General features: G+C 49.9%; 1 protein-coding gene across 11 annotated transcripts in view; it reads left to right on the top strand.

Moving 5' to 3' along the window:
• The window catches only part of Gas7 (growth arrest specific 7), a 225,233-nt gene that overhangs the window by 192,986 nt on the left and 4,849 nt on the right, over nucleotides 1–27,398 (top strand). For all 11 annotated transcript variants that reach the window (XM_050162660.1, XM_050162667.1, XM_050162670.1 and 8 more), the window contains 6 exons: nucleotides 7,482–7,571; nucleotides 9,629–9,744; nucleotides 13,159–13,233; nucleotides 18,083–18,161; nucleotides 22,983–23,111; nucleotides 24,348–24,471. In XM_050162660.1, coding sequence (XP_050018617.1) covers nucleotides 7,482–7,571; nucleotides 9,629–9,744; nucleotides 13,159–13,233; nucleotides 18,083–18,161; nucleotides 22,983–23,111; nucleotides 24,348–24,471 — 613 coding nt within the window. The remainder of the gene's footprint in view (nucleotides 1–7,481; nucleotides 7,572–9,628; nucleotides 9,745–13,158; nucleotides 13,234–18,082; nucleotides 18,162–22,982; nucleotides 23,112–24,347; nucleotides 24,472–27,398) is intronic.

The raw sequence follows: 27,398 nt of genomic DNA, 5'->3' as shown, positions 1-27,398 counted from the left end.
ACATTGCTACTAAATGTTCCAAAATGCTGAAGCAAGAGGAGAACTCCTCAGAGCCAATAGAAACGGGGAGAAAGGAATAAGAGAAAATAAGAGGGAGACATATTTTCACATTCTAGAAACAAACACTGAAGTGAAAAGAGACGGGCCCGTGTTGCACTGGCTCTTGTCTTAAAGGCACATGGTGATGGAGCCCAGTCAGTCAGGCCCCTGCTGGGTGCTTGCCAGTCAGAGCTTCTGAATATGGCCCGACTTTGCTGCTTGTCACTCCTGCCTGCTCCTTCCCTCTGGCCGAGATAGCCTGCAGCTTGCAGCTGGTACCAAGGTCCTGAGACACTGTTTAAGGTGTGGATTTCTGAAAAACATCTGTAGATGGTCTCTCTGGGGGCAAGGACCAAAAACTGCATTTCTGTCGACACTGGAGAGGGTTGATGTGAATGCTTACACCCTGGAGAACTGTTGCTGGGAAAACTGAGCAAAAGAGGGAGTGGCCACAGGTCACACAGCGAGGGAGAAAAAAAAAAAAACAACCCAGGACTCGATCACATCCAGGTCTCTCTACTGCCAACCTGGCTGCTTGCCCATGTACCCCTTGGAAACCCCAACCCTTTATCACTTCAGACTGAAGACCTGAGTCATTATTTCTCTCATGTGGTACACTGTCTCCGCACCCAGCCCGCTAGCTCCATGTGCAAGCCCCGTAGAGCTCAGCACTTCTTCACAGGATGGGACGGCCCTGTACCTAGAAGGCTGAGACACCAGCTTCCTGTTCTGGGGGAATACAGGAATGTGGTGAGCAGTTTCCATGCCGTCTGACCTGGGAGGCTGCCACTGACAGGCCCTGCCAGGGCAGGATGCATGTCCTCAGTCAAGGAGCAGGGACTGAGCTGGATTTGAAGTTCAGTGGCCCGGAGCTAGTTTAGAAGAGCAGGCGCATGGCCCCCCTGGCAGCAGTGACAGGTTTGGCAGCCATGCCTGAGTCTCGTTCCTGCTGTATTAGGTTGGCAGGTGGGGTCGGGGCACTGTTTGATTGGGAGTGACAGGTATTAATGGCCGCTCACTGCCCTCAGCATAAACTTGACACATCAAGATATAGAGGGTTTGAACAATAATGGCAGAGAAGGCCCGAGGCACAGTCTCCTGGAAGGAGGAACTAGAGGGCCCTGTGGTCCTCCACTTGGATGCCCAGCGTAATGAAGCATGGCATCTTGGGAGGGAGCTAGTGGCTGGAAGGAAGCCCATGGGATCCTTTCCAGTCTTCTCACTCTCCTGGGTCAGGGTCACACAGCGTCGTTAGCTGCAGCCTGGGTTACCAAACTCTGTAACCTTAGCCCTGAAGACTGGAAGGAGACTATCACCCCGCCCTGGACACAGACTGTACTGCCCTACAATGAGAGCAGGTGCCCTGGTCTCCCGTGTCAGCCCCTCAGGTGGGTCACACATGTGTTCTGCATCCCTGGTGGACCAGTCAGATGCCTGACCGACTGCTGCCGCCTCCTTGATGCCTTCAGTGAATGTCTTGGAGCAATTCTCTTGATCTGCAGTGTGCCCCAGTCAAACAGCCCCTGCAATAGGAAGTGTTTCATCCATGGGGGTGGGCAGCGGTGTTTCTCCATGTGGCTGTGCTGAAGACTGGGGATCCCCAGAGGAGACAGTAGAAGTGGCCACACCACATACACACACATTGACAGGCACACCCCTCCTCTGTTTCCTGCTCAACAACTATCTTTGGCATGAGCAGGGCCTTGCTACACTTTGCCCCAGTGAGTTAGACAAGTCATGTGTTGACGGGATTCAGACGCTAGTCTGCACCTACAATCCTAGTCTGGATTCAGGCCATGACTTTACTACTGCATTCAAACTCTGGGATCTGGCTTAAGTGACTTAACCTCTCTGTGCTTCGGTGGGTGCCTTGAATGGCTGTTATGAGGACTGTATGAGTCCACACATGGCGAGACTCCGGACATGATTAGCACTCACTGAGCATAAAGTAAATCCCTGGGCTGTCTCCTGTGCAGCAACAGGAGGAACCGAGGCTCCCACTGTCCTAGCAGGCTATTGGAGGAGGCACGCCTTTCCTGAGGGTGCAGCCGAACATTCCTAGCTCCTGCCTGGTGATCTCCAGGAGGGGAAAAGAACTGGCCCACGGAGATATTCATAGAGAAAGACATGTCTGGCTTTCTCTTCTTTCCTGGAGTATTGTGGCCGTGCTAATGGAGCCTGTGGTTCAGGGACACAAGAACCTGTGTCCCTGTGAGGCCTGAGCGTCACAGAGGGGCAGCAAGAGAATGATGGACTGGTACTTGAGAGGGTACTTGAGTGGCACTCTCCTGTGCCCCTCTATCTGCGTGACAGTGGCCTGTCAGACTCTGTGCCTCGGCTCCTCCCCTGTGCGTGTTTGCGCCACTGTTGCAGGTGGACATTTTGGCTCTGGTTGCTTCATTGCTCCACACTTACAACACCCTCTACCGCTGAAGCCTCCTGCTCTTCGGAATCCTCTCATCTTTCTCCTTATAACCCAACACCGTCAGCCAGGCCAGGTACCTCACCTTCTCGCCTGGGCACTGTTGGCATTTGTGGTCAAGGGCAGTCCTGAGCCTTTCCTGCCCTGGGACCACAGTTATATCCTTTCACCTCTCCAAACTGCAGCCTCCATCATATGGGGCTGGGAACTCACTCAGAGAGCACCGTCCTGTCCATTTCATGTTCACACTAGACCCTTGGTGGCTAACTGTCTTCAACACAGACATCTGGACACATCTGCTGGAGTCCTTCTTGCTTCTGAGCCAAACTCAGCATACATGTGTGTGAACACACACACACACTCAAGCACTCATATACTCATAACACACATGTGTGCACAAATACACATAGATACACACTCATAAAGGCTCCAGCCCCCCTCCTACCTGAAATACCCTTTCCTCTATCAGCGTGCTTGCCTAGATCCTCTTCAAGTACCACTTCATCTAAGAATCATTCCAGCAGCCCCAGCCATTCTTGTGGCCTCAGCATCCCATGCCTGCCCTAATGAGAGGCGGATACCAAGAATAATCACCCCTTAACTATCAGGCTCTTGAGAACATACGCTGTACCTCAGACCTGTTTCCTAGTCATTGCAATAATGTTTTGTTGAATACCCGCTGTTTGCCTGACGTGCAGGACCTAGGAAAACCTTAGGATAGGATGGTCTCCATCCCTTCACCTGCCCTCAAGGGCAAGCTGTCAGAAGAAAAAAGCCATCAGGAGTACATCAAAGACGTATGTGCGCAGAGTGCTGGGGAGACGTGGCATAGCAGATAAAACCCGACATGGTTCATGCCATGGAAGAGCTATCCGGTAAACATTCAGCTCTACTACCAGCCTGACCTGGATTTGAACACTTCTGTGATCTGATTTCCTCAGTGTTGTGAACTTCTCTACCTGACCACCAGGGGGAGAAGAGCACTGAGGATTCAGGGAAGTCCCATTGGGTAACAGGAACCAGAAGTGACAGGCAGCGACAGGCACCCCAGGGCTCCTGACCAGGGCATCCAAGAACTAATAGCCCCAGAGTGGCAGAAGTATCATGAGTCTCCAGCTTCTCCCACCTTCACTCCCGCACAGGCCCCATCCTTCCATGGCTGGTCCAGGTGTCTCTGAGACACATTACACCATGGTTCCAGGACAACAGAGGGGTCAAATGGAACATAATCAAATCCCAGCTATCCTATAGACCTTCTGTGCCTTGGAGCCAGCTGAGGATTGCCATTGGAGGGGATTCCTGTTACTCTCTCCGCTTTGGACTAACAGAGTCTGTCTTCTCTTCATGGGCATCCTGGGGTAGATAGTACCATCCTTTCTCTGAATGTGGGTCCTCTCAGGGAGGATGGTAGGCATGGCTAAACAAGACCCATTTTCTGCTTGCCCTGACCCACCATTGGCCAAGCCACTTGTGATAAACTTCTTCCTTTGTGGCCAAGGCCAAGAGCAGTTTGGATGAAGACTGATGAAGAGGGTCGGGGAAAATCATAAGGTTCCTTAGAAATCAGTGCTGCCTACTTTGAGTACCACAGCCCCTAGCCTCAGGTGCCCATCTGTGAATTCAGCCAGCTGAGAATCCCCTAGCCACAGGTTGAAAACTGTGTCTGTACTCAATTGTACAACCTTTATCCTTGATATTACTCCCCATTCAATATGGTAGAACAACTATTCAGCTCAAATTATTAAGTATTATAAGACTATGGAATGCAGGGGGGTCTGTGTTTGTTATATGCAAATACGGTGCCATTTTACATAAGGGAGCTTGGCATCTATAAATTTTGCCATCCATGTGAGGCCTGAAAACGGTGCCCACCCCTCTACCCCCCAGATACTGAGGGGTAATTGTGCCTTAAATCTGTGGATTCTGTGATTATGTATTTATTTGCATGGATGTGTTTGTGTGTGCATGGTTGCATGTGCATACTCATGTGTACCTGCTCACGTGCATGTGGAGACCAGAGGAAAGTGTGTCTTTCTCTATCACTCTCTGCCTAAATTTCCTTGAGATAGTCTCTTGCTAAACCTGGAGCCAGCCTGGCAGCCAGCAAGTTCCCAGCAATCCTCCTGTCTCTGAGCCTCATGCGGTCATGCCTAACTTGTCACTGGAGTTGCAGGAGTTTGAACGCAGATCCTCATGCACGCACAGCAAGCGCTCCTACCCACTTTTTCTCCAGCCCTGGTTCTGTGATTCTTAGCTCCTGATTACTTTACTGTTAGAAGTCTTTATTTATTTATTTATGACTTCTGTCTCCTCCCTGCCACCGCCTCCCATTTCCCTCCCCCTCCCCCAATCAACTCCCCCTGTCCCATCAGCCCAAAAAGCAGTCAGGGATCCCTGCCCTGTGGGGAGTCCAAGGACCTCCCACCTCCTTCCAGGTCTAGTAAGGTGAGCATCCAAACAGCCTAGGCTCCCACAAAGCCAGTACGTGCAGTAGGATCAAAACCCAGTGCCATTGTTCTTGAGTTTTCAGCAGTCCTTATTGTCCGCTATGTTCAGCGAGTCCGGTTTTATCCCATGCTTTTTCAGACCCAGTCCAGCTGGCCTTGTTGAGTTCCCGATAGAACATCCCCATTGTCTCAGTGTGTGGGTGCACCCCTCGCGGTCCTGAGTTCCTTGCTCGTGCTCTCTCTCCTTCTGCTCCTGATTTGGACCTTGGGGTTTCAGTCCGGTGCTCCAATGTGGGTCTCTGTCTCTGTCTCCTTTCATCGCCTGATGAAGGTTAATATTCAGGAGGATGCCTATATGTTTTTCTTTGGGTTCTCCTTCTTATTTAGCTTCTCTAGGATCACGAATTATAGGGCATTTTGTTAGAAGTCTTATATCATTATATTTATACATTGAGGCTTTCACGAAGCAAAATAAAGGTGACCGTCATCACCATTATGGCTTAACCTCCATACCCTGTTTTCATGCTGGCCCCAAGCAGCACCCACTCAGTTGGAGGCTGGCAAGGCCCCTAAAGAATACTCAGATCAGGACACCTCACAGCGGGGAGGGACTTCAGCCTAGATCAAGAACTTGAATAGACCGTTGCCTGAGGCTGGACATGAGATGATGCCTGCTCTACCCTCTGCCCTCCGCCCCCGCCAACAGCTGCAGGCCAGAACTTCTTCACACTGAACCAACTGGGGCAGAATTCAGTGCTGTTGAACTCCAAGGCACTGTGACATTCCTGGCCCCCTTCCTACCATGTCACCATGTCATCATGCTTCTTCCCAAAGGAGCCCCTGCCTTATCTTACCAATGTCAATGTCCTTTTCCTTCTGGACAGCACTTCCGGGTCTCCTCACCCAGGCTTGTGAGGGCAGCTGCTGCTCCTGACAGCTGGCAGGCTGGCAGGGCAATGCACTGACTACCACAGGCTCTCCCGCCCTTAATTCAGAGGTCCCAGGGTCTGATTCAACTGACATGGGAGTTTGCTGGTTGGCCATAGTGTTTTGTTTTTGTTTTTAGTTTTAAACTCAAACAATTGCCATCACTGAAAGCTTGAGACAATTGACGTACCAGCCCCGATCTTCGGCTAACCTGGAATCATCAGCTCATAGTCTGGTGGCGTGGAGTAGGAATCTGAATCTGCCCATGTGATATGTGTCCACAGCCTGTAGCCCCTGCCCAAGGCACAGGCTGTTTCCCTCCTGTCCTGGTTGTAGATTCTGTGTCACAGGGGCACCTGGCTGTCTGCATGACCCTCCTAGGTCAGAGCTTGAAGACAATCTGCCACCCCCTGCGGGTTCCTGGTTGGCTTATCCATTCAGCACCAGAACTCCCCACTGTGGCAGATGACTGGTCTGTGAGGTGAGGTTGGAGGAAGATGCCTTGGTGTGAGGCTGGGGAATTGCAACCCCATCAGAAAAGCAGCAAAGCCACTTCCACAAAGGGGTGTACAAGCTACTCCCACAAAGGGGGTAGACCACTCCCACAAAATGGGACAAGACACTCCCACAAAGGGGGACAAGACATTACCACAAAGAGGGAGCAAGCCACTCCAACAAAGCCGAGGCAGCTAAGGAGGATCACAAACACAGCTGGGAGAAACAATAGCTTTAAGCGCCCAGAAACTTCCACACCACACTCTCCATCCTAAGGGCCAGCCCCAAGCCTGCACCCTGGATTATATGTTTAAACTGTGAATGTTCATACCACAAGCATCTCAGTATAACCTCTTACCCCCGGCCCCCAGGCGCTTCTACATCAACCCTATCCTTGGCTCTTCTTAGAAGCAAATTCAGATTTAACTTCTGGCTTCCAGAATGATCCCACACAGGACATACCAAACACACAAATATTACCCCACTTCTTCGTACAAATGGAGCACACTGTGATACTAAAACCATTCTATACGTCATCTGTGTACTGCTGTGCACTCAGACGCACTCACCCCTTAGCAGCGCATCCGGGTACCGTTCCTCATCAGTGTGGGCGAACTCTATTGCTGTAGCACTGATTTGTTTTTCACGCATGCATTCATTGCACATGGCACTGTGTCTTATAAGGTCGCTAGCCTTCTGCCTCTCCTTCCTGGGTGCTAGGGTTGAAAATGGTACCACCACTCCTGACTCCTCTCAGACTTTCCTTACGAATTCCCCCCACCATTGGACAGTGTGGTTCTGGTCCAGCCTTTGACGGCATAGCCAGTGTATGGTAGATACCAGGCACATACATCCCTGCACACATAGGCAGTTACATCTGTAACACCGTCTCTCAGAAGCACGGTGGCTGGGTCGCAAGATCTGGGCATTTACAATTGTGATAGATCCGATTAAATTCTCACCAGAGAGCTTTCCCTCTTCGTAGCCTCTAGGATGGGTGTGGGGGCCGGTTGCCTCCTATAGAAAGTACCCACTGACTGCTGGCGCAGGGGAAAATTGCTGAGTACATTCCACCAAAGTGGCCCCGGGGAGATGTCCTTTTGTGCTCTGGCCACCTGATCCAGCAGTGACAGCATTCTCTTTCTCTGCAGATAAACTGTGTGACATTCCCTCACCCAGACACAATGCCTGAACAACAGCTGCTCAAGCCGACTGAGTGGAGCTATTGTGACTACTTCTGGGTGAGTCCTGCCTCAGTTTCCCTCCACTGTGACCCCAACAGCAGCATTCACCTGGGAAGGGCGGAAGGGGCCTTTGCTTGTTGAAGCTGCAAAGTGTGGTGTCCAGTTTGGCATTTCAGATGGGACTTTTGCTGGATTCTGGATCATTCTGGCTGTCCCAGGAAATCTGTGTGGTTTTCCTGCCCTGTAACATGGAAACCACAGCCAGAATGCCAGAAAGCTGAAAGACAGCTCCCTCCAGGGCTGGATGGAGGCAGGAGACTAGAATTACTTTTAATAAAGAAATCTGAGCTTCAGGCCTGCTCAACACCACTGTGAGTGGCCTTGGGGACATGATCTGCCTCTTGGCATGTTGCTTTTCCCAACTGAGTCATGAGGAAGTCGGGTGCAGATGGGGATGTATAAACTGTCTCTTTCAGCACCCGCGGCTCTGAAGTTCTTGTGTATTGCTTAGTGGGTACAGAGTTGTCTGTTGCAAGATGAGAAGTTTCTATTGATGATGGATGGCAGAATGTCACCACCTCAGTCTCTATACTCTTAGTGTCACTAAAGTGTACATGCACTTACAAATGATGACAACAACAATAAGTATCACATTATGTATATTTTCCCACCGTTAAAATGATGTCTTAACGTGTATGCACAGTCCCGTACATCAAGGATGCCAGAGCTAGCCCAGAGCACTTGCGTTTTGAAGTTGCAGGGACACTGGCCCTTCTGCAGTCATAGTGGTGAGGGTTCACGGCACCTCGGCCGTCTATGGAAAACGACTAAACCTCTACAAGGCACTTTCGGGAAGACCCCAAGGAACAATCAATAAATAAAACCTCTTCTCAGTGTGGCACAGAATGGATTATCTGCCCTCTTTTTATATCTGCTAAATACTAGCCCAAAGTGTTTTTTTCTTTCTCCCAAATCCTGCACCCCTTAGTAGGAAGCACACAAAGCTTCCGCTTGCCCCTGTAGAGCGGTTCTGCTACTCAAGCTGTCCTGCTTGTAAGATAGAGGTCTGCAGAGGAACTGGGAGCTTTGGGGGCAGTGGGGGATGACGTGTATGCAGTAAGGAGACGGGAAGATTCTGGAGGCCTGAAGGAAGACGTGTCTTTGCTGTCTGTAGTAGGGAGGTACTGAAGGAGTTTTGAGAAAGACTTGGGTGTAACCTGTGCTGTGCCTGTTGCAGATGGGATTGGAGGGTGAGAGGCGAGTGAGTGGACCAGGAAGAATGGGTGACAGCTGCGGAAATAAAGAGTGGCTGTCATGTGTGTGGACATCATCCTTAGGGCTCTAGGGACCAGGGCATGTCCTAGAGGGGAGACAAGAAAGTCGTGGGCATAGCATGTGGTCCTGCCTGTTGTTCACTGGCATCCTGGGGATGTCCTTCTTTTGCTAGTTTGGGTTATGTTAAGACCGCCTGGTCACCCTGTGCATCTGTTTCCCAGGGGCTGGGATCACAGGCCTACACCGCCATGCTTAGCTAAGAGTTCTCACCTTAACCTGAACTCTGGCTCCTGGTCCCTCGGTGGTTTTCCTTTTCTGTCAAAGCCTTTTCCTCTTAGTAGAAACATCTCCCCGATGGCACAGTCTTTGGAGCACACTGTTCTTGTAGGTTTTTCTTAGAGCCAATGAAGAGTCGTTCAGCCTGTTTACCCCCGAGGGAAGCAGGGTTGGGCTTAGTTATTGGGGTGACTTCCTTGCCATTCTATCAAGATGTAGCATCCACAGCATGAAGTGAGCACACCTTAAGCATCCATAGAGAAGCCTCGGGCAGGCATGGTAGAGATAGAGAGGCCTCAGGCGGGCAGGGTGGGGATAGAGAAGCCTCAGGCGGGCATGGTCGTAATTTCCCTGTAAGGAAAGGTGTTAGTGGTATGTCTTGTGTCCGTGTTGCTGAAGAAAGAGTGTCACTATGGTCAGGACAGAGAAGAGGCCCATGAACCTCTTCCCGGTGAGAAGGGTTTCTGCAAGCTGCAGTGGCTCCCTGGCAATGATCTGCAAGGGATCCTAGAAATGCAGAATGCAGCCTGCTCCCAGATGACTGGGCTTTTGTTTCTTCCTAGGCGGATAAGAAGGACCCACAAGGCAATGGCACGGTGGCTGGGTTTGAACTGCTGCTGCAGAAGCAACTGAAAGGCAAGCAGATGCAGAAAGAAATGTCTGAGTTCATCCGGGAAAGGTGAGACCAATGCCCGTGTAGCCCTGGAGCTGGCCACCACCAGGCCCACTCTGAACCCTGAACCCCAGGGGAGTGGATAGCTGGTCATGCTTAGTCCTGGGACAGATGTGGCCAGCAGATATGTGGTGTAGACATGGATAGTGTTTCTAAAGATTTGAACCAATATCTAAAGAATTGAAAGAAGGAAGTCAGGAGTTCAAAGTCATCCTCAGTTGTATAATATGGCTTATCTGAGCTACATGATATATGTATTGAGATACATGCATGTGCACACACACACATCGCATTGAATCCTGGATGCTTGGTATCTCTTGATGCCTGCACAGCCCCTATGCAACAACTGGCTTGAGTTGAGTAGCTGCTGTCCACGGAAGGAGCACAGGTCCTGTTTGCCACAGCCTCCGCTCCTCCCCACCATCCCCTGACTTGCCGCTCCATTCTTTACCCTCATTTGAAGCTGTCCCTTACCTTCCAGGTCTTCTTTTTCTCTTGAGACAAAGTCTCACTGTGTAGCCCTGACTGACTTGGAACTCACTCTATGGACCAGGCTGGCCTCAGACTCAGAGATCCACCTGCTCCACTCCTGTCCTTCCAGGCCATTTTTTAACTAAAACATTTCCCAGGCCAAGGGATATAGAACTGCCCTCCCATCTCACCCTTGCCTCTAGGGATTCTAATAGCTCCGTGTCTGAAGAACTTGGATCATAGATGAAGATCCTATCAATTCAGCTCGTGGAAAATAGGAAGAGCTGCAGAGAAGTCCCCTCTCCATCTTTCTCCTCTCTGTCTCTCTTGTTCATATTCCTGCATAACATACAGATCCATGTGTAGAAGGAGGGGCCTCTTGTTTGTTCCTGGCCACTTAGCCCTGAAATAATCACACAGAAACTGTATTAATTAAATCACTAGTTGGCCCATTAGCTCTAGCTTCTTATTGGCTAACTCTTACATATTAATTTAACCAATTTCTATTAATCTGTGTATCACCATGTGGCTGTGGCTTCCTGGCTAAAGTTCCAGCATCCATCTCTGGCAGGGCTACATGGCTTCTCCTGACTCCATCTCTTTCTCCCAGCATTCAGTTTAGTTTTCTCCACCTAGCTCTGTTTCCCTATAGCTCTGCTTTTTTAACTAATGATATTCACAGCATACAGAGGGGAATCCCACATCACTCATGCACAAATGCACCTGTACACCCTCACGCCTGTACACATACACATCCACACACCCACACATTCTGGCCTCTACATGCCCCAACACAGAAATATCTGTGTACCTACATAGCCATGCATCAGATCCCCATACAACTATACATCTGGGCACCTGTACTCCCATACACCCCTACATCTTACCCTATCCCTGTATACCTGTGTGCCTACACACCCACATCCCCATGTACTCCCATGTGACTGCATACCTGTGTACCAGCATATTTGCATGCCCACACACCTGTATGTTCATACACCCTGGGTACCCACACATCACACCTACACACCCAAGTATATGCATACCCATATCCCTGTGCACAGATAGCTACACATCCGTGTACCTGCACACTCACACACTTTCATGTACAGACACTTGCACAGGCATGCTTTTGCATACCTACACCCTTGTGCACCTATACCTGCACACCCACATACCTGTGCATCCATGCCTTCATACATGTCTGCACATCTATACGTTTGTTTGATTGCATACCCACATCACACACACACATCTGTACATTTACACACCACACACTTACATACTTACACACCTCTACATCTGTATACTCACACACCTGTGTGCCTACACACCCCCATCAACACACTTTTTTTTCACAAACATATGCTCAACTTTCCAGCTAGTGTTTCCAAGACTTGCTGGAAATATTCATTGCAAATAGCAAAAGAACTTTTCAAAGTATTTCTTCATTATAACACTAGTAATTGGGTAATAATGCTTTGGCATTTTTAAAGCCCTTTTTTTCCTTAGGAGGCCTATTTTCCATTTGTATAATCAAATCTTTATGTTATGACCCATTAAACTAGTAGGAAATTGGAAGGCTGCTTTGTTCGGATGCAAGAAAACAGAAGCATAAAGCAGACAAATAGGAAGCAATAGGAGCTGAAGCCTCAGTGTGCATATGGTTTTCACTCATAACAATGTCCTATTGGCAAATGAATGGTTTCTGTCATCTCTGGCCACTGAGGTCTCGGGGAACCAGCGGAGGGAATTCAAATCCCTGGAACCTTTCTCAGCCCGCCTTTGGAGCTCTCGGGGAAGCCATCCGAGGCAGGAAAATCAGGCTGTGGGGTTGGGACTTGCATCTTTGCTGGGCTGAGGGAAGTGGGCAAGGAGGTGGAGATAACACAGACGGCTCGCAGCAGAGGCCCAGGAGGCAGATGGCGTGTGCACCTCCCTCTCCTGGCATGTGCACTCGGCCTTGTGGCATGATGAAATCTGCTTTCTGGAGATCTTGGCCCCAGTATGAAGTTGCTGCAGAGTAGAGGTCTGCATAATTGGGGCTGGAGACAAAGGTAGGACAGAGATGGGTTAGCGAGAAACTCAGGAACTTTCGGACAGGCTCCAGCCAGAAGTGAGGGATGAGAAGGTGTGCAGAGGCTTTAGCGGGTCCAAATAGTCACTCTGTTTGGGTCCCTGCATCCTTTGGATCTCAGCACCCTAGGAGGGGAGAAGCACATGCTGCAATTCCATGTCCCGGGACTCCTCTATTCACTGAGTGAAGGCTGGAAGGAGTGTCTAGGACCCTGCCCTCAGAACACTTCTGGTTTATCCTCCACCTCCCACCCTGGCCCCAAGAGCCTCTTAAGACATGAACGTGCTGTTGACAGCCCACGTAACATGGATATGCCTTGCTGTACAAAATGTGCCCGAGAGAGTTGCCTTGGAGGTGTATGGAAGGTTTTCCCCTCTGGGGAAATCCAATGGGATTGCAGCTCTGGACCTTACCTGGTTTCCATGGAAACACTTGCACCCTTAGCAATGCTTTGCAATCGAAGGCATTGTGGGTGGGAAAGTGGAGGAAGATGTTCTCTTCTTGCTTCTGTGGGCTGAGGCCATCTGGGAGTGTGTGAACCTGGAACTAGGATGGAAGGGCTGGGTACATCCTGGGCATCCCTGGGAGTCTGTCCCAAGCGTCTCATGTTCCTGGAAGGCTCTCATGTCCCACCTTGTGCTTGGAGTGGTGCAGATGACGTCTGCCAGCGGTGGGAAGCAGAGTCTGAACCAGTCCTTTATTGGGTACTTGCCACTGTGGGTTCTCCCTGTGTAAACAGAACAGCAAGCGCTACAGGCTCAGGAACTGACACGTTAGAGGGTCTCTACAAGACTGAGGCACGGCAGGGTGTGGTGAGTCCAACTCATGGTCTACACTGCGGAGCAGATACACTGGGGTTTCTCTCTTTGCAGGATAAAGATTGAAGAGGAGTATGCAAAGAACCTGGCTAAGCTCTCTCAGAACTCCCTGGCTGCCCAGGAGGAAGGGTGAGTTGGGAGGAGAGTGGCGGGACTGGGGAGGATGAAGGGACACAGAGAAAGGGATCCTCACTCACTTATCAGCAATGCTGCCCACTTGGGATGGAGCAATTGCTGTAGGCCTGTCTGGCTCACTGTGGGGTGGGTGCCTTTGAATCATTCATAGTCGAAGGTAGAGCCTCATGACTCGAGATAGGCACTCATGCCTTAGACAGGGACCGGTAACTCAAGATGGATACCCATGGCTCAAGGTGGGTTTTCACAGCTCAGGGTTCAGACTCGTGGGTTAAGACAGTACTCATAATTAAGTGTTTTAGCCTCTAATTTCAGCACTCTGGTGACTGAGGAAGGGGGATTAAGAATTTTGGGACAACCTGTGCTACATATCTAGACCCTATCTCAGATAAACAAACAAAAATACTGGTGCTCCTGACTCAAAGTGGGCACCCATGACCTGAAGTCCAAGTATTCATACCCCCAGGTTATCCCTCCTGTGCAAAATAGCGTGGCCTTCCTCAAGAGAGAATCAGAGAAGTGGTATATGTTGCCACCCCTTCTGAGGTTTAAACCCAAATGAGTCAAAACCAAGGACTCAAACAAACATGCTCAAAGTAGTACTGTTCACAGAGACTAAAAGGTAGAAATGGCTCAAATTCCATCAGGAGGTGAACAGGTATGCAAATCACGGGGTGCTCACAATGGATACTCATGGATGCACAGTGGGACAGTATTTGCCCATAAAAAGGAATAGAATACCGAGACTCGCCACCTTACGTGTGAACCTCAAAAACGTGATGCAGAGTAAAAGATGCCACCCACCGTGGGTCACAGAGTCTGTCATCCTGTTCATATGTAGTGTCCAGAATAAGCAAGGCCACAGAGGCAAAGCTCAGTGGCTAGTGATGAAGAGGGACGTGAGGAGTGAGACTTATGGTAGGTATGTCTTTCCATTCAGGGTATGTGTGTGCTGAGGCTGCTCTAACAAAATTCCACAGCCTGAGTTGCTTAAACTGTAAGAACATGCCTGTGCGTGGAGGTTTACACATCCACAATCCCAGCACTCAGAAGGCAGAGATGGGAAGATCATGATTTTAAGGCCGACCTGGGCTACATAGTAAGATCTCTGTCAAGAAAAAGAACAGAAAAGGCTTCTATTTTGTCTCTGTTCCAGAGACTGGGAGTTCAGTATCGAGGTTCCAGTAGGGTCGGTGTCTGGCATGGGCTTTCCCTGGGCTCACAGGTGGCTGAAAAATCACTGTGGGCTTACATTCCATCCGCTGTGTAGGTTGGGATCGGGAAGTGGGTCTTACAAGATCAATAATCCTATTGAATCAGGGCTTTGCCTTCTAATCTTAATTGCTACCCTGTCCTCCTATCCCCATCAGGGTTTCAAGATATGACAGGAGGCTAAGGGGAGGGAGGAATGACAAAATTTTCTTTCTGACGGGGAATGAAGGGTTTGGAGCCATCAAGAGTAGGCCATTCTCCAGTGTGGATGTTGTAGACACTTTTCCATTGTTCGCCTTAAATTGGAAAATTTCGTCACAGTTGGTTTTCACCTCAAAAGAAAAATGTTCGAGGCTCCTGGGAAGTTAGCACCAAAAGGGTCCTCAAATGCTGCCTCTGTTGTCCCACCACCCTCCAGAGGTGAACCTAAGAAAGAAGGCGGGGTCCGCAGGGAGCTCTGATGGTGAACAGGCCATAATCTGCCTCGTGGCTGGAGTCTGCCTAGGATGGAGACTTTTGCCAGTTGAATATGGCTTTGATTAGGGCTCCTCGGGGCTGACTAAAACCAGGCCATCTCCTCCCAGTCAGCCGCAGGATGACCCAGTAGGGTCCGTGTCCCTCTCAAGACAGGAACGTGGTTAGCTGGCTCCTGGCCTCACCTACTGCCTCCTCAGCCTGGGACAAGGCAGGAAGTGCATGGGAAGTAGCCCTGCCACCAGAGAAAGCAGTTTCCTGTGGGTCCCTGCGCTTGGCATCACTTTATGGCTCTGGAGCCTTCCCGCTTCCACCCCCTCGGCTTGGGCTCCTGCCAGGGACATTTTGTCCTGCCAGCACACAGCATATGCTCCTAAGCTAAGCAGCCTGCTCCTCACGCCAGAGCCACACACACGAGTACAATCAACCACACAAGCTCAGGTACAGCTATCCCTGCCGCACGTGTGTGTGTGTGTGTGTGTGTGTGTGTGTGTGTGTGTCTGCAAGGGCCCTGGGAGAGGTTGAGCCTCTTCCAACAGGGCGGCAAGCCTGCTGCCAGGAGAGCACATGGGGTGACTGGCTAGGGTCAGGCCCATAACTGCCCCACTGGCAGGCACACAGTACAGCGCTGCTGTATCTTGCACCCACAACACAGCTCTAGACATTTGGCCCTGGTGCACTTTGAAGGATGGGCAGGGATTCGAGAGCTCAGAAACCCAAGGGCAGGTAGGGGACACTTGAGCTATCTGGCAACTTAGGTGCGCTGTCCAGTTTCGATGTCACAAGACATGTGCACACTGGCTAAGCAGCAGCCTTGGGTTTCTCATTCTGCCTTCAACCGTCTCGTGTGTGGAAAGGCCAAGGAATGTTGGTCGTTCTTGGCTGGAGTTCTGCCAAGAGCCTGTGCCGTGGTTTGGCATGCCCCAGACTACACATTGAGATCCAGGTTCAGCTGGCAGTTTTTATTTATCTCTCTCTCATCGGATGCCATCTTCAAATGAGGATTTCGAATAGCTTTTTCCCAAACATTTAAATTTTATTTTTAATTAACATATATTCGTTTAGACATATTGACAGGGCCGATTGCAGTAGTTCCGTACATTTGAAGTACTTTGGAATACTGAGGAGAGGAGGACATAGGACATGGGCTGAGCCCATCTGAAAAGTAGGGATGACACTTTTCTGCCTGGGTCATGCCAGTCCTGCAGGTAGGGCTGAAAGCATTGTCCAGGATGGGAATAGTGCCACTTTGCCCCCAATATCCTTGAACTAACATTCTCAGGTCACCATGCCTGACCCTAGCCAGTCACCCCATGTGCTCTCCTGGCAGCAGGCTTGCCGCCCTGTTGGAAGAGGCTCAACCTCTCCCAGGGCCTTTGCAGACTCCTGTACTTCCAGGACCCTCTGGATATCACACAGCTCCTAGGACAGCACCCTTGCACGTGATGGCGATGGCTTCTTGGCTGTCAGTAGGAAGTTAGGATCAGTGTTGAGATCCCATGGGAGTGGCAGGAAGTAATAGTCAAGGTTCCTTCTTGCCATGTGACATCCAGTTGTCACCACATCATCTCCTAACAGCTGCCTAAGGACTAGGGATGGAGCTCGGTGGTGGAGCCCTCCCCTGATATGTTGGAAGCCCCAGGTTCCTTTCCCTAGTGAACTACAGAGCTATGCTCCTGCGGCTCACAAGCCTGCCCTTTCCGTGTGGCTGTGTCTGAGAGCCTTCTGTGTCACTGTAAGCGGATAATGTATGCAGAAAAGAGATTGGTTATGGTTCTAAAGACTGGGAGGTCCAAGATCAAGGGCTAGCACCTACAGAGTGCCTACACACTGCCCTCGCATGTGACAGAAGCCACCACATGTCAACTGCACGGAAGACGGCCAGCCTAGGGCCCCCGAGCATTTTGTTATGGCCCCAAGAGTCCCCACACTGCCGTGCCATGGATGAAGTCTGCTGCACATGGTTTGAGGGGATACCTTCTGCTCACCCCTGACTCATATAGCTGCCATGACAGTTCCACTGTGGAGTGAGGTAGGGGAGCCCAGTCCATGCAGGTCTTCAGGACTGTGCATTCTCCTCACAGGTTCCCAGGTTCCAGGCCCCTATAGTATGGTCAGCCCAGACCCACCTAGTCTTTCTCTAATGGGACCCCCAAACCACTCTTCCTTCTTCCAAACTCTCTGGAGATCAATGGATGGTTTCTCATGCACACTCACCAAGGCCAGACTAGCGCTGCCACCAGCCAGGTAGGGAACTGGATCCCTAGGACAAATCTGCTACTAGCTGCTGCCATCTCCAGTGATCTGCCCCAGCGGGCTGTCTTCTGGTCAGCTTTTGCCATCAACATTTAACAAATTCCCCAGACAAGCGGCTTTTGCTGGCTGCATGAAAAGTCTGGAGAAGGAGTCGGCCTTAAAATGGCCTTGGGGCTGAAGGGTCCAGATAATAAATTCTGAATCTTGGGGCCTTCAGAAGTCTCCAGGATTTTGGGAGATGCCTTCTATTTGGAGCATCTCTTTGGAACAGAGGGATGGTACAGTTTAGAGTGTGCACTGTGAGCCCCAGTGGGGTGCACAGTTCAGAATCTGCTAAAGAGAAGCCATGCCTCTGCAGATGGCTGGGAGAATCTTCCCAGTGTGTGGCTGCACCTGTGATGTCCCCGGACCCAAGTGGACCATCTGTGCCTCTCCTGGAGGCCAAGTGACTGAGACCTATGGGCTGGCTGCAAAGGAAGGGCCTTCGGAAACAATTGTGGTTTTCTTCCTTTAGTTACTAGCATATATTTGTCCCCTTGGCAGCAAACCAGGGTGTGGAGGGAGTCAAAGGGTACTGGGGACAGTGATGGCCCGCTGCAGCACAAGCTATTGAAAGACCCCCACCCTCTCACACCTCCCCCAAATCCTTGAGTGCCTCTGGGTTCCAGTTATTTCTCCTGCTACTGAGATATTTCCTGCTGTCTTAGATCCAGAAACAAGGCTGGTTTACCTTGGCCTTGGTGACTGAGTCTAGTCTCATTATTCAAGCCCACAATTTTGAATGTTCTATACCTCCACGATATATGTAGCCTAGAACTACCTTCCCTTCTTAGGACCAGCTTTGGACCAGAGTCCTTGCTGCCCCACATCTTGCAATCTAACAAACCCCTTCCTGTTGCAGATCCCTGGGAGAGGCATGGGCCCAAGTGAAGAAGAGCCTGGCAGATGAGGCTGAAGTTCATCTCAAGTTCTCCGCCAAGGTAACCCTCCTCTCCTTCCATAGTTAGACCAAAGCATGCTGATAACTGGTTACCAACTCTCTGTAGCTTATATTGCTTGCCAATTTCCATGGCACCAAATCCCTAAATACAGAGTTTGCAGAAGATACCCTTAGCTCACCTGTAGACACTGTCTCCATTGAACAGACAGCAGCAGAAATGACCAGAAGTGGGCACCAAGAGCACAGATAAAAGCATGGTGTGGGTTTTGGGAAAGGATCCCCTTTTCACATGTAAGTCTAAGTTTGTGATAATTAATAGTTACTATAATATGAGCTCATTCAATTTCTTTTTTAGTCATGGCTAATTTAACAAGCAGCTTACAGCGAGCTCTCAGGAGCCCTGGAAGGCAGGATCTCAGGGTCTGTATGATAAGAGTGGATGCCTCCTGGTTCACTCAGTGAACCCCAGCCTCTCTTTGTTGGTTTCATAGGAATGGATTGAGATGGTGGTCTGCTCTGTGCCTGTAATGCTAGGCTATGTCCAAGGGAAGATTTTTAAAAACCAATTTGTTGCTGCAGAATTTCTGAATGTCCCCTACTGATCCATCTGATCCCAAAGACACTAGGACCAGGACTTTCCGAGTTCAGGCATGAGTCTGTCCTTGTCACGTCACTGCGGTCAGCACTGAACACCTGTAGGAGACGCTTAATAGCTACCTCAGAAGAAATGAGGAAACAGAGCAACAGTGGGGGTTGTGAGCCCTTTGGGGTTCCAATGACCCTTTGACAGGAGTCGCTAAGACCACCAGAAATCACAGATGTTTACATCACAATTCATAACAGCCCCAAAATTACACACGTGAAGCAGCAACGAGAGTAGTTTCATGGTGGGGGTCACCACAGCATGAGGAACTGGATAAAAAGGGTCACAGCCTTAGGAAGGTTGAGAACCACTGCGCAGGGCTTGCTGGTCATCTCCTCCCGCCCCCAGGCTTTCAGCTCTGTTCTGCCTCAGGATTTCTTCCCGTTTCCAAGTGGACGTTGTCTCTTCTTCCTGGCGTATCTCTCCACATTTCCTCTCAGACTCTTGGCTCCTTCTCCGTGAGAGGTCACCTGAATGCCTCAGTGAGAATTCACACTAAAGCCTGTGTGACTGACAGGCCTGCCCACTAGCAGGCACATGGGAGGCAGAGGCAGGCAGATCTCTGTGAGTTTGAGGCCAGCCTGGTCTACAAGAGCTAGTTCCAGGACAGGCTCCAAAGCTACAGAGAAACCCTGTCTCGAAAAAACAAAAAACAAACAAATAAAAAAAAAACAAGAAAGAAAGGAAAAGATGGGAATGACACCTACCATCTTGACTGACCCTCTCTTCCCTCTGATTTCCTGCTACCACCCATCAACCACCACAGCCCCAGGTACTATCTGTTCAAGTGTTTGAACACCCAGAGCCTCCATGTTTAAGTTCCGACTTTGTCATTCTAAGGTAGTATTCTCCAAGACACTGTTCCTTCCAGCGGCTTCCACAGTTGCTGCTAGCTAGCCTGCTCTTTGCAATGCTGTTCCCATTTGTCAGTTCCCTGCATTAGGGTCCCGTGCCATGTGCACTCTTGAAGGGCAGGAACATGTCACTCTACCCAGCCCTCCATCTATCGTGTACAATGTACACAGAAGGGGGAATGGCTGAGACCGTGGGAAAGCCTTCCAGGGGACGGCACTGCTTCTGGCTCCTGGCTTCTGAAGGGGGTGAGTGCCTGAGATGGACCTGATATACCCACGTGAGTGAAATTTCCCAGCTCATAAGAGCACACTCACTGTATACAGCCAAGCCCTTCCCCAGAACATTGCTATGGGAGCCCCTCCCTCCGTGAGGAGGGAGCTCCCTGAATTGCTGCCTTCAGAGCTGCAGATGAAGTGGTGGGTTATTTTAAGCCATGGTTCATGAGTAGCTTCCCTCCAAGGCCTCCCTTCTCTTGTCCCAGCCCCCAACAGTGCTCTTTTCCCCCACAGGAGGTGGGGGCGGAGGCCACCAACAAGAAGCGAATGGGTTCAATCTCCGGCATTACACACAGGAGAAACCCTAGCCCAAGGGAGCTCCTGCCCTTGCAGGGAAAGCCAGTGGTGCAGTGCAGGTTGAGTTCCCAAATGCTCAGGCCATTTTAAGCAAGGTTCACAAGCTCACAGACCCCAAAACTAAGGATGGCTCATAGAGAGGGGGCTGCAAACACGAGGCACAAACTTTACGCCATTCTGCTGCTTCTGGCCTGGGTGTGTTGGTGACTCCCGGCTACCCCAGTAGCCTCCTTTCTTAAGAGGAAGGGGACTCTGAGGATTGATTTGTCAGCCTTGAAGAATATGGTTCCCGAGGCACAGACCCTATTTGATGTCAGCTCCGAAAGGTTTATTGAAATTCTTCTCCATCCGAATGTTCACTGTCGAGGGTAAAAAGCCTTTTAAGAAATGGGATTGCGTACGGCAAGCTCTCCGGCTTCGCCAGTCTCCTAGCTCAAGCCAGTGCTAATAGCAACAGCAATCTCAAGAAATGAGCTCGCTCTATTGGAAGACAGTTAGACCTGGCCCCCGTGAAAGCGGGGAGAATAGACACGTTCCTCCTGATGGAAGGAGACCTGGCCATGCAGTAGGGGCATGCGCACAGGCAGATCTGCGCTCCGGAGGCTGAACGTGAGCCCAGCACTGCCATGAACAAGCGTGGCGAGCATGGGCGGGTGACTTTCTACATGTGTGAAATGAAGACTTCCAACCCCGTCTGTGGCTTTAATCTTCCCTGGCTGTGACCACGGGAGGCATTTCACGTGTTCACAGAGCGTATGTGCGTACCCACCCCCATCCCCACTCAATGAGGCACATGTATGTAGCCAAAACAGATGCTTCATGACACCCTAAGTTTATTCTGCCTAAAATGGTACCCTGATATTTTGCTCCCCAAGTTGGGTCTTATTATGTCAAGAAACCTGGTACTGACCCACAGAGTTGATGTCACAAAACTAGTCAGTCACCACTTGGAAATGCCTGGACCAGACAGTTGCTGAAGGCTCTTCCAGCTTGGAATTCTTCTCTTCGGATGTTTGAAGTGAAAAGAAGGGATTGGGGCAGCCATGCCCCTCCCCCCCACTAATCAGCTCCAGTAGCCCAGCCCATCTAGCAGACTGGCCACACATCCCCAGAAACACCTTTGAGAGAGAGATCACTGGTGCCATGCTTGAAGCAGAGCCTTCAGAGCTAAGAATGAATCTTAAGACACCAAATCATTGTGGTTTTTTTTTTTTTTAAAGAAAACCGTTGGTTTTAAGAAGTCCTTAATATATGGTCTGGAGAAATAGCTCAACGAGTAAAGCCCTCAATAATGCACAATTGTGAGGACCTGAGTTCAAATCCCCAGAACTTGGTGTATGGGGTAAACACACTGCAGTTCATAGCAACAGCCTTGAATTTCAGCTGAGATGTCTTAGGCCTGTTCGTTTTAGGCCATGTTTGTTGGTGTTGTGTGACGTGAGGGGCATGTGCATTGCAAAGTGCTATGCATTTTTAGAGCAAGGCTGCTATGAAGTCACGTGACGTGGACAGCTTAGGTTCATCGCACTTTTGAATTTGAATTAACTTTTGGTCGTTGCATGTTCACAAACCTTGCACTGTCTCTAAGTTTGTGGAAGTCCCACTTTCCGTTTTATGTCCCCATTAGGGGGCGCAACTCACAGCTTATGACACTGGGGGTTAAGATAAGAACCCTCAGGTCTTGGGTGATCTCTGGAAAAAAAGACCGTGTCACAACAAACTAAGCCAAAGGAGAGAAGAAAGGCTACAGAGCCTCAGAACTGGGAGTCATCTGTTTAGGAGACAGCGCTGGCTAGCCACAGACACTGATGGGACATGTGGGTCACGTTGAGGGTCCCCAAGGGACTGGTGTGGTGGAGTTACAGAGGGCTGAGTCTGGGCAGGGCTGGCAAGCTCCTGGTTGGGTATAGAATATGGGAGAGTACTAGGCTGCCCTCTTGTCTGAGCAGATCCTCATTCTTGCAAAAATAAACATGCCATGCTTACCATCAAAACAAGTATCTTAAAAGAAATCTCAAGAGAGTGTTATGTGTGGTGGGGAAGGGGAGGGTGATTTAAAACTAGATGCCACCGGTTCTCACTGCAGAGGACTCTTTCTCGGGTCCTCAGAAGGAACACGAGGACAGTTGATCAGGGTGGGGACAGGAAGTGCGCCTGCTCCCTTTAGTTCCGCCCAGGACAGTTGTCCTTGTGAGTTCCCGAAGGGCCTCCTGACAGCCCCTGTCACAGGTTCCTGGAGGTCTGAGCAGGCCCGGGTCATCTTTGTACCCCAGGCCTGCAGTAGATGGGCAACAAATAGAAATGACCTCGGACCACCTGAGTCATGGGCAGCCTTGCCAGTTATCTCGCACAGCAGGCACAGGCAGGTGGCACGGTCTAGCCCCCAAAGGGTCCCAGTTTGAAAAGGGCAAGGGAAGAGGACACGCCAACAAAGCTATACTGGACAGCTACATATCATGAAACACAGGTGAGGGTACCCATGCGAGGGTTCCTTTGTGTGACTTCGTCACTGCACGACCTACTTATTTCAAGCCACCCAGTGTTAAAGATGAAACTTCGGAAAGAGAAGAAGCTTCCATAGAGTCAAGAAAAGGCAGCAGTGAGCTAAATGGGAGGACTGGAAAATCCTGGGAGCTAAAGGGGCAGTGCAAACAGCTGATAAAGATGCCCATCTCTTTAGCCTTCTCTGCATGGTCTCGCCATCCAGGTCACTGCCCCAGGGCCTGGCTTCTCCCACCCTGCCCAGCTAATGCCTTGGTACTGAGCCCGCCCTCTCCGCCTTCCTCCACAGCTCCACAGCGAGGTGGAGAAACCACTCATGAACTTCCGCGAGAACTTCAAGAAGGACATGAAAAAGTGTGACCACCACATTGCTGACCTCCGCAAGCAGCTGGCCAGCCGCTATGCCTCAGTGGAGAAGGTAAGAGGCCAGGGTACCTAGCTGGTGAACTGCTGGGGACCTCTAGGACAGAAACCAGTTGTGAGTGTCCCAGCAGAAACTTTTGTCCTTGATGCTAGGGTGGTGGGAGGAGTCCAAGGAGCCCCTACCTCTCCATATGACAGGCAGGACTTGCTACCCCAGGACACTCGGATGACTCTCTCAAGGGCAAGTGGGAGCAAGAAGAAGCTGCGGGTAAAGTGGAAGTTGTGATGGCCACATGAGGCAAGGCAACCCCTGTTTCCGTGGGCACCAAGTCAGATGGGCCACAGCTACTTTACATGGCTCCTGTGTCTGGGCCTCACCTCCTGGTGTTCCCTGAACTAATCTCCCCTCCCAGATGTGCAAAGAATCACCTTCCTGTGGGTGGCCATATTATGGGAGGCAGGGCTGCTGGTGGCCAGCCCTGGAGGAATAGACATCTCCCCAGTGACCTGAGTGTCCTATAGAACAGGAGTGGCAAGCCGTGGCAGGTACCCAAGACGTGGCTCCACCTCCACCAAAGGCTGAGTGTGGATGATGGTGGTGGTGGTGCTGATGAGGATGATGATGGTGGTGGTGATGATGATGATGATGATGAGGAGGAGGAGGATGATGATGCAGGCACACTATGGGCTGAGGCTGTGGAGATAGTACCCACAGACTGTTGTGCACTGCTAGAGGGTAACTCAGGTGACCTTTATGGTCCCTACCAACCTTTGAGAGACAGTGTTTTTTTTATTATTTTAGATTTATTAATTATATGTGTTTATTTTTATGTGTGTTCTGCTCAAACGTATGTTTGTGCACCACCTGCTTGCCTGGTGCCCTTGGAAGTTAGAAGAGGGCATTGAATCCCCTGCAACTATGGTTAAGGGATGATGGTGAAACCACCAAGAGGGTGCTAGGAATCAATGCCTGGGTCAGCTGCAAGAACAGGTGTCCTTAACTGCTGAGCCATCTCTCCAGCTCAGAGCCAGTGGTTTTAGAATCACAGTATAGGCACAGGCTCTGGAGGGAACACATTCAGGACTGACAAGGCACATGCAGACATGGCTGGAAGACGTCAGGTGAAGAAAAAACCCAGCTAGGAATCATCCCTCTGGCTCCTCCGTGCCAGGGTACCATCATTCATATGAGCAGAGAGGATGGGCATAGGTAGGCGGGTGGTGGAACCCTGAAACCTTGCTGCAGCTTTATGAACAGCTTCTCTGGGCTTGGCTACCCCCCCCCCAACAGGCCCGCAAAGCCCTCACAGAGCGGCAGAAGGACCTGGAGATGAAGACCCAGCAGCTGGAGATCAAGTTGAGCAACAAGACTGAGGAGGACATCAAGAAGGCGCGGCGGAAGTCCACTCAGGCTGGTGAGCCCAGTAGTGTCCTAGCAATACCAGCGCAGAGAGAAGGGACAGGTCTTCTGGTCAGACTCCCGTTCCAGTGGTGTGGTCCTTCCCACTTCCCATCTTATTCCTCGAAGTGTCCCTTGTGCCTCCTTCCTGCCCCATGTTCAAGAATCTCAATGAAAGAGGAAGGAAGCAGATAAGCTACTCCAAGGTTGCAGTGAGGGCTGTCTAGCTCATGCTGTCCCTTCCATGGTCTTTGGGTTGGTCCAGATGTAGGTCCAGAGATAGATTCTTCCATGCACCAAGAGCTCAGGGCACTGTCCCTGTTTGAAGAGTGCAACTTCCAACCCGTCTATCCAAGATGCTCCACTTCCCTGGGAAGTTAGTTATACTGTGGAAGTGAACTCCTGCCCCGAGGACAGAAGCCAGCATTCAGTTTTAAAAGCATCCTTATTTCAGAATTTGCCCGTATTGCTTCAGTGAGTGGGTTTCTGCTGCCACCTAGTGCTCACAATTAGCTGCTGCACAAGGCAAGAAGATAAAGGCAACTTTCTCAAAGATGCCGAGTCTTCCCCATGCAAGGATAGCTTTAGATAATATCCTTCTTCTTGATTTCTGATGAACCTGCTACAATTTGCATCATTCTAGAATAAAGTAGCCACCTTAGATGCTATGAAATAAAGTGGGATAGAAATAAGTTGACAAAAATTAGATACTCATCCTGGGTCCAGAAACATTTTCATAAATTCCCGACATGTTTATTGTAGATGGAGAGAGGACCCAAAGAGGGAGAGCATATATTCAAATTAATTAATTAACTTACAAAACAAAGCTATACAGAAACAGCAGGATATTTTCATCCGTGCTTAAGAGCGTGTTATTCACCAGAAATAACCCCCAAATCACTCTCTGAATTCATATAAACTGGATCATGCTATACTCTATCTTTGATCTTGTTTTTCAATTAATGTGTCTTAGAAATAGCCCCTATCTCATCCCCGCTAAACCTCTTTATACATCTATTCATGCACATCGGACACTTTTATTTTGATTGCTATGTTTTATTGTGGAGCCAATGAGAGAACTTGAGGCCTTACACATACTAGGCAAGTATTGCCACCGGGCTGCAGCCCCAGGCCCCAGGATTGTATCCAAATTTCTTTCACAGTTCCTTTGATAGACTGTAGGACTTAGAGATTGTTTCTGAGTGCTCGCCCAGGACCAGAGATACTGTGTTTGTTAGTGGGACTGTAACTCTCTGCATATGGAAGACCAGGTCCTCATGGACAGAATGGAGATGCTGGGTCAGAAGGTTTGATTCATTTTGACAGATATTTCCAGATTGCTTTCCAGAGAGGGCTCCACAGTTAATACCTGTGAATACCTCTTCCTCAAATTCTTGTCCGCACTGCCTAGTAACAAACTTGAAATCACCGGTGTGCTGGTAAATATATATACATATATATATATGTTTTTTTTATATATATATATTACTATTACCTTGTAATTCTCTCTATAAAAGGGTTGAACATTCTGAAAATACACTTACTATTTTTATAGCTCCCCCAACCTCCTGCCCCAGAAACTCAAATCCTTGTTGAATGTTGTGTGTCATTCTTAGTGACTGATTGACAGGTCGGGTGTGTGTTAAGGGGAGTCACTCCTGGTCATCCCAGCTGCAAATATTTTCCTATGGTTATCGCTTGTCTTTTACTTTTGTTCTTTAAAGAAAAAAATAAAGTTTTGTGCTTGGGTTTTGTTATTTTGTTTTTTTTGTTTTGATGTTTTTGGGGTTTTTTTGTTTGTTTGCTTGCTTGCTTTTGTTTTTATCCTTGCCTGATTTCTTCTGCGAGGTCTCTGTACAGTGGCCTTCTCTCTGCCAGGTCTGGGTTTGAGGAGGATTGACTTGGGGAGGCCTCCACCTGGAAGGAAGCACTGATATTTCTTCCCTTCTGTTTCTTTTCTCCCCCCCCCCCATCTCTCACAATGCTCCTGGGAGGAAGAGTGTCTGGATCTGGGGGCAGGCGGGGGCTCTGACTTCAAGTCATCATCTCTGCCATGAGGAGTATCTTGTTGTCTGTCTAGTCCCTATTCCAAGCATGTTGCACAATCAGCTCTTCTTCAAGATGACTTTTGTTGTTGTTGTTTTGTTTTGGTTTGGTTTGGTTTTTGAGATAGCACTTCTCTATTTAGCCTTGGCTGTCCCAGAACTCACTCTGTAGACCAGGCTGGCCTTGAACTCATAGAGAGCCACTGCCTCTGCTTCCCACTTGGCAGAGATGGGACTAAGAGCATGTGCCACCGCTTCCCAGCCACAATGACTCTTTAAAGCTGCAACTGTCATACCTGTTTCATTGTGAGGCAACTGAGGCATGGGCTGCTTAGTTGGTACACCTAGAGTCATGCAGCCTCCTTGGTGGAGCAAAGCAGCCCTGGCATTCCGGTTCCAGGACCCACTCTCTGTGGAAGGGCCCAGTCTCCATCTCCTGGGCTGCCTTGGAAAGGAAGCAGCCTTCCCCACACCACTCTCGGGTGCTGCAGATCTTCCTGAAACGTGTTCTCAGAATCAGGACGGACACGCAGGGCACCAGGAGCCTCACAGCGAGTGTTCATAGGGCAGCATGCTGCACCCACACTGAAGCAGGGGACACCGTGGTGGTAATCCAGGGAATGAGATGCATCTGTACGCTTCTCTCTGACTAATGCTCCTTGAACCAAGGGGTAGCCATTGATTTTGGCCAGGAGCAAAATGAAGAAAGCACTTAGCACAGCTGTTCTCCAAAGCACAGGACTCGTGGTTTATCTGTGGTCAGGGCCTAAGGATGCGGAGCTGGTCTGGACTTAATATGGACAAGCCTCTTCGTTTTTTTCCACTTTCCCACCAGAAGGCACATGAGTAAGAGTTATGTCAAAGGAATGACTCTGAATCCATTCAGATGGCTGCATTC

The sequence above is a fragment of the Alexandromys fortis genome, unplaced genomic scaffold, assembly GCF_014885135.2.
Source record: "Alexandromys fortis isolate MF-2015 unplaced genomic scaffold, M_Fortis_MF-2015_v1.1 scaffold_84, whole genome shotgun sequence".
Classification (NCBI taxonomy): Eukaryota; Metazoa; Chordata; class Mammalia; order Rodentia; family Cricetidae; genus Alexandromys; species Alexandromys fortis.
Note: the sequence above shows the minus strand (reverse complement) of the source record. Positions and strands in the feature narration are given on the sequence as shown.